Below are 12,144 nucleotides of genomic sequence, written 5' to 3'. Positions count from 1 at the left end.
CTCTCTTTCTCTCTTTCTCTCTCTCTCTCTCTCTCTCTCTCTTTTTCTCTAGGGAATTCTATAGGGTAGGACAAAAATTTCTAGATAAAGGGGAATCAAAAGATACAAAGATGATAAAAAATTAATTACTCGTACTTTTCGAGACACTTTTTTCTAAACTAATTACTGTTTTTTTGAATATTTTTATCTTTCTTTTCTTCGGTTTTTTCTTTTTTTTTAATCTTTTTCTTTTTTCTTTCTTCTTTTTTTTTTTTTTTTTTTTTTTTAAATTAAACGAAACTACGAATCTAATTCGAAGATAAGTGACTTTAAATTTGAAGGCTCGGAAATTAAATTTTGAGATTCATTTTGGAATTTACTTACGAATTTTTGGCACACCTTGTAGATTTTCTTTCTCTTTCTCTCTCTCTCTCTCTCTCTCTTTCTCTCTCTCTCTCTCTCTCTCTCTCTCTCTTTCTTAAAGACATGTGTATTCGCATTGGGAGAAAATCATTTCCGTTGAAAGATTTTATGTATTTTTGCATCCGGATGATATTTTTCAAGTGTTTTATTTTTAATTTTAGCTTTAAATATATATATATATATATATATATATATATATATATATGATGTGTATATATAATATAGTGCAACATAAGTTTGAGACAAAATATTTCTTCTAATATATCCTAAAATATTGTAAAAAAGATCAGAATAATATAACCTTGTTTAAAAATAATTATAAAAGATTATGATAATGATAATAATAATAATATTTTGTTGGGTTTCTAAAAATTAATTAACAAAAAGAAAAACATTATTTTATATTTCTCTGACTTTAATATTGTATGTAATTATTATTAAATTTTTAATTAAGTTAATTCTTAAAATATACCATTTTATTTTATTTTATTTTATTTTATTTTATTTTATTTTATCTTGTGAAATTATTTATATATGTATATATAATGGAAAATAGATAATAGAAAAATTATTGCCAAATTTTCAATATATGTGATTATCTATATTATTATTATTATTATCTATTTACGACAAATTGATTTAATCCTTCTAAAAATGATTTCTTAGAAAAAGGAATTAATTTCATGAAAATTCCTGAGTAATTATGAACTTTAATGGACGATTTTATTATTTCAAAGCCGACAATTTCAAATAATTAAGGTTAATACAGTGTAATCAACCAATATCTATTATTTTTGAAATATCAAGTAACTTGATTGGGTTAGAAATTATAAATAATATTATATATATATTTGAAAATATATATCGACAGATATTCGATTAATTTTTATTATTAATATATTATTTTTTTTTATAAAATTTTCTTATAAAATATACAATAAAAAATATATATATGTATGTATATATATACTTTGACTTGCTTATATACTATTAAGCTACTTATTCTTCGGTGAATGCACTCGAGTCGACCCCGACGAAAATAACGTGCCACGACATTGCGGATGCACTTTCCACTTTCTTGATCTAGAGGTCTATTATAAATAAGACGACAAAGGAATAGAATTAGAGAGAACAATAATACTCTTATATATGCAGCCACGTAAGAATAAATATAAAAATAAATAATGTAATATATTTGTTATAATTTTTTGTATATATTAATTTTATGAAATATTAATCATAATAGAAATATTAATCATAATAATAAAAAATATATATATGTTTAATATTGTTAATATATTTATTTTATTAATATATATATATGTGTGTATGTATATATATATATATACATATAATAAAATATATATAGAGAACAACGTTTCTATAATACAGTAGCATGATTGATTGTAATCGTTTAAACTATAGGAGATTTATATTATATAAAAAAATTATCATATATAAAATATAATAAATATGATTTTTCCGGTACCGGGAATCGAACCCGAGCCTCCTGGGTGAGAGCCAGGTATCCTAACCACTAGACTATACCGGATATGTTAATATCATGTATTATTTTATTTATATATGTGTAATATATTTTCATATATAATATAATGTATGTATTAATAATAATACTTAATATAATATCTTAATAAATTAGAAAAAATTAATTCTCATTTATTGATATAAAAGATTATTATTATTTTTTCTTTTTATCCTTTTTTTTTTCCTTTTTTTTTCTTTTTTACAATATTTTTCTTTTTTTTCATCTCAGTAATTTTGCCAACTGTTCCTTCGCAGCTCGATAAAATTTCCATTCTTTTTAATCTTGGAATCGGAGGAGGTTTTGGTCTGGGAACAGGTACCTGTCTAAAAAAAAAAAAAAAAGAAAATATTATTAAACGATTAATAAAAATAATAAAAAAAAAGGAAAAACGATTTATTTATTAATAATAATTTTATTTATTTAAATTATAAATTACTTAATGGCCATGTGCAACTCTTGAGTCATTTTATCTTCTACTACATTTACCCAAATATTTGATTGCGTCTTTGGTTTCAAACATAATCCCTTGTGCAAGCAACATCTGTAATCGTCGAGTTCATCCTGTGCTTGGAATTTCTTTTCCCATGCTTTTTCCCATTTATGATATTTTTCCTTTACGCAAGCTGCCTTTTGGTTATCGACTTTATGCTTTGATGCTTCCTTTGCCAAAACCTTTTTTGATTTACCGCTCTTCTTCTGCTTTTTTTTCTTCTTATCTTGACGTTCAGCCATTATTTTGTATAACTGTTATCTGAATAATTTTTATGTTATCATTTACATGATCTTTATTATTTATTTCATATACCTCCCCCTCTCCATCGTAATAAAAATATTTAATAATTTATGATATAATCGATTAGACTCATGATTGATAAAGTTTGATGTTTGGTATGAAAATAAATAAAAAAAAAAAAAAAAAAAAACAAAAAAGGAAAAGAAAAAAAGACTGAAATAATTCTCAACAATTTCATGTCGATTGATCAAATTTTAAAGTTGAATTCACACTGAGAAAAAAAAAATATATATATATATATACAATAAAAAAAAATATATATAAATTTTGAAGAAGATTCAATAAACAGTTCTCCACTCGCCATTTTTTTTGCTGGGCATTCAACAAGTTCGTTTACAGCTACAAGTTGGTTCCTCTTTAATAACGCATCCGCACTTTCTTACAGGTTTCTTTTTAAATAGGTCATCAAAAGTAGTTTTCTTTGTGTCGCAACAGGGAGCACAGCTCATTTCTTTAACTGGTTGAGGTGAGCAACAAGATGAGCAAATATTTGTGGTAGCAGGTTGTGGATAACCACAAGGTGGAACAGATTTTACTGGTTGCATACAAAGAGGTATACATGACGGATAAATGGAACAACATTTTATACATTGTTGTTCTTGTTGTTGTCTGAAATAGGATAAGAATAATTTTATTTGTAAGATAAAACATATGAGATTCAAAAGTTTGAACTAACATTGACTTGCAAAGTGGTAGACAAGATGGATAACAAGGTGGAGGTTCAGTATGAGGTCCTTTACACTTATCAATTTCAGGTTTGACCGAAGAAGAACAAGGACTTGTTTTTGGACGACAACAAATCTTGACACAAGGTTCAGGACTTGTTTTTGGACGACAACAAGGCGTGAAACAAGTTTCAAGACTTGTTTTTGGACGACAACAAGGCATGAAGCAAGTTTCAGGACATGTTTTTGGACGACAACAAGTCTTTCCTTCGCCGCTTCCATCCGTACTCTTTTTTATAGGACAATTGCATGGTATAAATTTTGGCAGGCATTTTCTTGAAGGTATTTTTTTACATTGAAATACTGGACTATCATCGGTTCCTTTGAACAAATACGGTTTTTTATTATGAGGTATTTGAAATTGAGTGACTATTTTTTTCCCGAAACAGGAGGCACGTATGAAAAGAGTAACTTCGCCGACACACTGTCCAGTTGCTGTTGCTATCCTGAAAGTGCTTTTTAATGATTTACATGGATTGCCATTTTTGAATATACGTTGACTTAGTAAATCATTTATTAAATTTCTTAATTGTATTTGATAAGAGCCGATTAACATCACATCTGGTAATACTCCGGGTGGAAGTTTTTTATAAACAGTCATAGTTACAGGAAAACTATGAACTGGTTTTTGAAGAACATTACTGGGTAGGGCAAATAGACAAGATTTTCCTTTTTTAAATACTTGAGTGTCACCGCTGACACAAGCACATCCATCGCTAGATGCTTCCTCATGAATATTGATAGGTGGCAAACCAAGGATCTGTTATACAACATTTCTTTTACAAATGATTTTATATAATCATTTTATTTGTAACAATAATAAGCAAATATAACTTGAAAAGAAATGCAGGTCGTCACTGGTAACATTTCTTCATGTATAGCACGAACAGCTGGGATATTAACTTTATCGACCAAAAATTCAATGAGAAATAATTGTTGATTTTCATCCATGTTATATCAAAGGATCAAATTTAATTGATATGGAAACTATTTATTAATTTACTCACAAATTTTTTTTACAACATAATGATATATCTAACCATCACACTACAATTTAAAACTGTCATTAGAAAATAAAAGAAAAAAAAAGAAAAGAAAAAACAGAGTTTATATATTATTTAAGATAGATGGCACTCTTTTAAATAAAATTTATAACTATATATTGCATACGATAACCATATACACAATAGAATTATTCAATTATAAGAATTTGCTTATTTTTTCTTTTTCTTTTTCTTTCTCTCTTTCTTTTTTTTCTCTTCGATATCAGCTTGTATTTGACGCGTTTCATGTCTGATCGGAGGTCTTCTTTCAGGGCCTTTAGGTGTTCTCATTTCCAATTGCAAATCTGATTTCTCACCAGCACCGACCAGTCCTTTCTTACCAATTCTCAAAATAAAAACATCGTGTTCAGGATCAGGCGGACAATCTGGTCCCGTCGCATCGCTTTCTGGTGAGACTGTTACAGTTGGTTGTTTTTTAACTTCGCCATCCAGAAGACCAGAAACTTTGAGAACAACGGCTTTGCCACAAGCTTGAGCAGGACCGCGACTGGTTTGAATTGGGCCAGCCGTTTTACTTGTATCAGTACAAAGATCTTTTTTTGGTGTTTCTTCTAATATGCTAGGTGGATAACAAGTAGATTTGGAAGTTTCCGAGACACATGAACATTTACGATCATTTAATTTATCTTGTTCTCTGGCACCAGTTGGCCGACCGCAAGGTAAACAAGCATGTTCTTCCATTACGCATACACGACAAGGAATATCAACAGTTGATTCCTTACAGACACTTTCAGAGTCAACTACTTTACATTTGTAAGCCAAAGATTTCTCATTCAATTCTTCACCTTTAAATATATAATCAGATTCTTTCTTTATCGACTCTGGTGCTTCAAATTCTGTAATAATTGTCTCACCAAAGGCAGACATTCTTACATAGAGAAAAACTTTGCCGACTTGTTTCTCATTCATTATCAAAGGTACGGAACCTTCAAACGTCTTAGGCGGTGGTACTTTCCTATGCCAGCATTGCAACAATTCCTTCCTTAACGCAGCAAATTGTTTAGTCAGTTCGAATTCTCCAACGCCAACTAAAATATCTGGTTTAATACCCTCAGGCATTTTTTTTCTTGTCGTCATCTTCACTGTCAATTCCAACGACTTATCCCTCGTTGTCTCAAGATCCATCGCAAACATTATTGATTTACCAGAATAAAAATATTCAACATCATCTGCTATACCAGCTTGTGGGACGAATAATAAATCTACCGGTGTTATCTCGATTTTATCTTCTTCCGTGAAATGTAAAAATTCTAAAGCAATGCTAGTCGGTACGAAAAACATTCGATTTAATTTTGCTAATCTCTCACCGGTTACTCTATGGATAAAAAATTCTAACAAAAAGAGATATTGCTCTTTGTAATCATCGACTATTTCTTCTCGTATACCGAAAATCGGTGGGGGTGATTTTTTTGGAGTCATCTCCACTTTTTTCATCTTATTACTCTTTCTACCCTTTTTTCTTTGTTTCTTCAAATTTTTCTCTCTCATGAGGAGATACTTTCTTGAATCTTTATTTTAATTTTATTATTAAGAATAGAAATGTTTTACTCGGAATAAGATTTAGAATCGATCGTTTATACGTTCGAGATACATATCGTATCATTTATAAATACTTTTCTAATGTTTATTTTTATTAATTTTTAGGTTAGATCGATAGAATAAGCATGAAGTTGATGATTTCCAGGTATATACAAAAATTATGATCCATATAGTTATATATATATATATGTATGTATGTATGTATGTATGTATATAGTTTATAATGTTTATTTGAAAGTGAATATAAGATAATGAGGTTATATTTTGGAATATTTTCGATAAATTATATTAAGTAACTTTGATCGAAAAAATTTCAAGTGTGCCGCCATGTTTATGGTATTCCAATATTTTATTAACTACTATTAAAACGTAATATTTTTATTTATTAATTAATACGAATATTTATCTAAAAGATATTATTTCTTTATTGAAATTTTACTTATTTTTCTCAACAAATTTTTTTTTCATCAAATAATTTCAATAAACATCTCTTAAATAAATATTTTCACATATTCATTAATAAATAATTAAAATCGATTAACAGAGACAAAACATATTAAAACATTCATTAAAATTAAATAAAACTGAAAATATTAATATACGCACACACACACACACACACATATATATATATATATATATATAAATTAATATATATATAAAAAATGTTTAATTTATAAAAATTTGTTTTTTAAGTATCCTGAACCTCCCCCAATCGATTATGTTCTCGAGGATGTCTCATTAACATTGTTATCCGATGGCATTTTTTTATACGGCAAACCAGGGCCGACGCATAAATATATAGGAAAACAACTTCGTCCCATAAAAAGAAAAATTAGTAAGTCATTTAGCGATTGAAAATAGAATGAGCCTATTAAATCAAAATAGAAACGTTTGTCTCATATCGATGAGTGAGAGTGAGTGAGAGAGTGAGAGAGAGAGAGAGAGAAAGAGAGAGAGAGAGTGGGAGGTACGTGTATATGTGTGTAAGAGAAAGAGGTTCACTACGGTCGATCGCATTTAAACAGCCGTCGTCTATCTCTATATAGTACAATTGAATTAAGCTGATTGGATTAATAAAGGTCCCACGTGATTGTTCACAGCCGACCCCGTGGCGCCACCTACTGAACTCGATCCTCGTACACTTAACGTGCTTGCAGAAAAGGAGGGATCTTGGTACGCCCAATCGAAAGATGCTTTCCTTATTTACGAAATTTCATCTTTTATTAAACAATTGAAATATTCCAATCGTGATGATATAAGTATGTAAAAGTATATATATATATATAATTTTTTTTTAATATAAAAATAAAATTGTTATTTATATCTGTTTTTGATAGAATGAGGTTGATTAATTTTCATGTATCAGAAATGGGATTTTCATTATTGAAATAATGGGGTATCTAAAGTTCGATAATATTGACATACAATCTGTAATAGATAAGTGGTTCTTAGAGATAATCTGACGTCATTGATAACGTTAGTTCTTTCTGTCTTTTGTTCTTTTTCTTTTTTACTTTTCATTTTTTTTTTTTGTTTCGTTTGATATTAAACCATTTTTCGATATAAATATTTCAACTATATTTATTGGATATATTTTTGATATACTTATATTTTAATATACATATAGCTTTTTGGATTTTTTGTTTAAATAAACAACGATGTTTATTAATATAACGTTGTTTATTAAATAATATTATAGTATCGTATACATTTCTTTTTTATTAATATTATTATATTTAATAATATAGCATAATATCAAATTTATTGCATATATATATATATATATATTAGTATAATAATATTTATATAATACTATATATATATATATATAGGATGTTTCTTTACTAAACATTATATAATTATACATTATATAAATTATACTTCAGGAGCGTATCAAGAGAATCTCATTTTTGGGACACCCTGTATAAAAATACTATACTATTTAATATACTTTACTGATATATTATAGTATTATTTGTACGATAAATAATATTATACTTCATATAAAAATAATTATTATGTGTTATAATTTATACTAATATTTTTCATAAATACTAGTATACTGATTTTTATTTAATTTTATTATAATGTATATACGAATCAAATTATTGCGTGTAATTTTTTAATATTTACCTGTCTTTTTTCTTTTTTTTCTTTTTTTTTCTTAGTGTTTTTATAATAATACTATAATATATATACTTCAGGAATGTATCGAGTGGATCCTGTGGAATAATTTTTTAGAACACCCTGTATATGATCCTGATTGTGCAATAATGATCATATAACGAATCTCTGGACTTAATAGTCCTCGTCGAATATTAATTGTTCTCGATTAAAAGTAATCGAAATATATATACATATATATATATATATAAATCTGTCTGTGTGTGTGTGTGTGTATGTGTGTGTACATGTGATATGAAATGCATAAGCAATTTCGAGCAATTCGAATATTAACCGTACAAACGATATAGACTGATTAGAATTCCAGAGAATTAATTCTTGAAATATTCTAGCGACACTAATTTTTTAATGACTCACCAATTCATAGCGTCTTATTCTACAGGGTGGGCTAAAAGTTTTTCGATTGGGACAAAAATCATTGAGCGTCAAAAATCGATGAAACTTCATTCTAAATCCCCTTTTTGTCGAGGATTCGTTATTAAATTTGTAATCCTTTCTTTTGTTCCAACCTTTCTTGAGCTTGCAGTTTTAATCTACAAAAAAAAAAAAGACAAAAAGACAAAAAAATTAACCTAAAGAGTTAATATAGAGTTAACCTTGTACTTGTTACATTCAAAAGCTTTCGTCACACTCTATATTAATGTAAATATCTCAATATTTTTATGAAACTTATCGAATTAACTTAGTCGCACAGATCGTTTTTCTTTTGTTTTTTTTTTATTTTATTTTATTTTATTTCACTTTATTTTATATTTTCTTTTAAGGTCCAGTATCCTTATTTCCAAGATCAAAGAAATACGAGTATAAGTATATTAAGGAGAAACGTTTGGAAGACGTACCGAAGGAAACATTTTTTGATAAATTTCAATGTGGCATGAAAGATGAAAGAAAGGAAGATATAATATCGAAGTATCCATTTTGAATAATTTCTTTGTTTCTTTTTTTTATATCCATTATTTTATATATATATATATATATACCTTTTGTAAAAAAAAAAAGAGAAAAATTTTTTTTTCCCATACATACGAATAAATTAATGATAATAACTATTAATTAGACCTGACGAGGAGCCATGTTACATTTTGAAGCCGCCATTTTGGTGGAAAGATAAAAGCAGAAAACAATTGAAACTCCCTGTAGGTTATATCAACGATTATGCATATGATCGATCGGAATACACCGAACAAGGATTTGATTATGCCAATCACGAGATTGAGGTTCGATTTTTATGATTCATTTTATTGACCTAATTTCTTCTTTTTTCTTTTTCTTTTTTTTTTCTTTTTTTTTCTTTCTTCCTTAGATACCTTCACATTTTTTTAACTAATCAATTTATGGGAAGAAACAATTTGAAGCGTTTTATGAGGATGATCGCGTGAGAATGATCGCGTTGGTGTATGTAATTAAATATCCGGTATCGTGTTTTATTATGAACGTGTTTCTAAAAAGACTTTTTCAATTTACGAAGATTAAAATATTTTTTTTTTTTTTTTTAATCGAAAATTTTATATTTATTGCATTGCCATTTTTTTTTAATTTTTAATTTTAATTGTTATTATTATTTATATTACATATTACGTACGCATATTTTATAATTTTATATATACAGAGTGTCTCAAATGATTTGATCTATATTTTAGGAATTTATCGTAGAGATTTTAGAAAAAAAACTTGTTACGCTCCTGAAGTATCAGGTTGAACCTTTTGGGAGAAGCACCCTGTGTATATAATTTTATTTCGCATTAAGATTTTTCCTATTATATATATATATATATATATTTACATAATTAATATTTTATTTTTTATAAAAAATTCATGACATTATTCATTGATCAATTTCAAAATTTGATTTAGACTGTAAAAAAAGATGTCGAGGATATTGCCAACTGTCGAGAAAAGAAATTATTAAAAGTGGAAGGTCCAGTAAAATGTCCTATTGAAAAAGATGGTAATTGTATTGAAAATATTATATATTAATTTATATATGATCATTGCATTTCGATTGAATTTCATAATATAAATAAATAAATATATATATATACGTTTTTTTGTAGGTTATACTCCCAAAAAATCGGATGTTAAAACAGAAATAAGATGGCAGCCGCTTTACAAATTAACCCAATTTCCAAAAACTGCTAAGAAACGTAAGGAAGAGTTACAAATGCTTACAAAGCCTTATCTCCATGAGTTAAACACATGGTATGCTAAAAATTTACCAACGAAGCTTCATTTGCCAGTAAGATTGAAAGGAAAACGACCAATGCCGGAATGGCGATTTTCACACATGTAAATCGTATTGTTTTGAACGCAAACATAAAAGAAGAATTTACGATTTATTAACGAATAATTAGAAAATAAAAGAGAAAAGAAAAAAGAAAAACGAAGAAAAAGAAAATTGTTCCACAAAATTATTATATCCAGAATAATCACTTTTACAGTTATTTATTTTAATAATTTCTACAAAATATTTTTTGTATCATTAATAATTAAATCAAACGAAGATTTAAAGTATGTTAAAATTAATTCATTTCTTTTCTTTTTTCCCCAGTCAATTACATGTTCATCTCGAACGAGTTATTCCAATATTTTTGACACACCCTATATATAATTAACGAATAATCGTATCTTCACATAAATCTATAAAGAATTTGGTCTACTCTTTTTTTCTTTGCATTAAATATTTTTTAGGAATAGTATATACATATTGTTCTTTTTTTTGTAAGACACCCTATATAATTCTTCTTTTCAAATCGTATTTTAACTTTACAAATTATAGACCTCTTTCGCTTATTTATTTACTTATTTATTTATTTATATTATTTGGAAATATTCAGATTAAATAATCCATTTTCTTATTTTTCTTGGGACACCGTATGTAGTTAAAAAAAAAAAAAAAGTAGAAAAAAAAAAGAAAAGAGAGAAACGAAAGTAACAAGGAAAGAAAAAAAAAATCGTATTTGCACTTCTTACATTCTCCTACTCAATTATTATTCGACTCGAGTCACGTCGAGTCACAAACCACGAGATCCGATTATATCGATAGTTTCGATATTCAACGACGAATGCGTAAAATCGATGCGCAAAACGATTCAATAGGAGGGCAAAAGAGACACGCTCTATCGGACGCACATGGTACTATTTTACTACGTATTGCTACATATATTGCGTCATCTTTTTTAAAGGAACATCGTAAGCAATTAACAAGACCTGTTGGAATTCTCTCTTTTCATCATAAAAGAATTTTAATTCGTTGATAACTCCTTCAATTCGTTTGATAAAGAGAAAACAATTGCAATTTCTTTTTTATTAAAGAAAAAAAAAAAAATTGGAAAAAAGCAATCGAAAGGATATTTATTATTTCGTTAATTAATTCGCATTGATATAATCATTTAAACGTACGATTTATCGATGAATTAATCTGTTTATGAAATATTAAATATTCATTAATATATATGAAACAGATATATATATATATATTTTTTATATTTCTTTTTATTTTTCTTTTCCTTTCACCCTACATAACGTTAAGTTAGCTTTATGTACTAATATATCTTCGTCGAAGATCATATTACGAATGTTCGCTGATACTGTGGTGAATACATACGTGGAATTTGAAAACTGAACGTTGCAATGTAATCCGATGCATTTCAACAAATAAACATAACCTCTTTTATTCTACCTATATTATTTTCCTTTATGCGTATTTAAATATTCCCGATGTGATTATTATTTTTCTCAATGTCGAAATCCGTGTCAAAAGTATTTCTTTCATTTTACATTTTTTTTTTATTCATTTGTTTATTTTTTTGTACGAAAAAAATTAAAAAAAAAGAATTATATAAGCAAGACAGATGCAATTAAAAAGAAAGAAGAAAAGGAATATCAATT

The 12,144-nt window shown here is 27.1% G+C and overlaps 4 protein-coding genes and 1 non-coding gene across 7 annotated transcripts; 1 reads left to right on the top strand and 4 right to left on the bottom strand.

Moving 5' to 3' along the window:
- Positions 1-1,877: 1,877 nt before the first annotated feature.
- On the bottom strand, positions 1,878-2,840 carry LOC122637348. Of its 2 annotated transcripts, none has more exons than XM_043829431.1 (2): positions 2,385-2,840; positions 1,878-2,271 (listed from the first exon to the last, which is right to left on the bottom strand). In XM_043829431.1, exons 1-2 carry the CDS (start codon positions 2,678-2,680, stop codon positions 2,115-2,117), a joined length of 453 nt encoding a protein of 150 aa, XP_043685366.1. In that variant the 5' UTR covers positions 2,681-2,840; the 3' UTR covers positions 1,878-2,114. The 2 variants fall into 2 exon arrangements, with proteins under 2 accessions (XP_043685366.1, XP_043685367.1); XM_043829432.1 differs by having other exon boundaries at positions 2,142-2,271; positions 2,435-2,680.
- Trnae-cuc lies at positions 1,883-1,954 on the bottom strand. The gene has a single exon. It is a non-coding gene; the product is annotated as a tRNA-Glu (tRNA).
- Positions 2,658-4,417, bottom strand: LOC122637346. Of its 2 annotated transcripts, none has more exons than XM_043829427.1 (4): positions 4,301-4,417; positions 3,418-4,226; positions 3,043-3,350; positions 2,658-2,699 (listed from the first exon to the last, which is right to left on the bottom strand). In XM_043829427.1, exons 1-3 carry the CDS (start codon positions 4,415-4,417, stop codon positions 3,062-3,064), a joined length of 1,215 nt encoding a protein of 404 aa, XP_043685362.1. In that variant the 3' UTR covers positions 2,658-2,699; positions 3,043-3,061. The 2 variants fall into 2 exon arrangements, with proteins under 2 accessions (XP_043685362.1, XP_043685363.1); XM_043829428.1 differs by having other exon boundaries at positions 2,658-2,692.
- A 249-nt stretch (positions 4,418-4,666) lies between these two features.
- LOC122637345 lies at positions 4,667-6,391 on the bottom strand. The gene has a single exon (XM_043829426.1). The coding sequence runs from the start codon at positions 6,016-6,018 to the stop codon at positions 4,681-4,683; it is 1,338 nt and encodes a 445-aa protein (XP_043685361.1). The 5' UTR covers positions 6,019-6,391; the 3' UTR covers positions 4,667-4,680.
- Positions 6,307-10,638, top strand: LOC122637347. The gene is made up of 7 exons (XM_043829429.1): positions 6,307-6,405; positions 6,766-6,907; positions 7,173-7,331; positions 9,021-9,165; positions 9,314-9,473; positions 10,111-10,204; positions 10,311-10,638. Exons 1-7 carry the CDS (start codon positions 6,397-6,399, stop codon positions 10,544-10,546), a joined length of 945 nt encoding a protein of 314 aa, XP_043685364.1. The 5' UTR covers positions 6,307-6,396; the 3' UTR covers positions 10,547-10,638.
- Positions 10,639-12,144: the final 1,506 nt, after the last annotated feature.

Source organism: Vespula pensylvanica, chromosome 25 (assembly GCF_014466175.1).
Source record: "Vespula pensylvanica isolate Volc-1 chromosome 25, ASM1446617v1, whole genome shotgun sequence".
Taxonomy (NCBI): domain Eukaryota; kingdom Metazoa; phylum Arthropoda; class Insecta; order Hymenoptera; family Vespidae; genus Vespula; species Vespula pensylvanica.
Note: the sequence above shows the minus strand (reverse complement) of the source record. Positions and strands in the feature narration are given on the sequence as shown.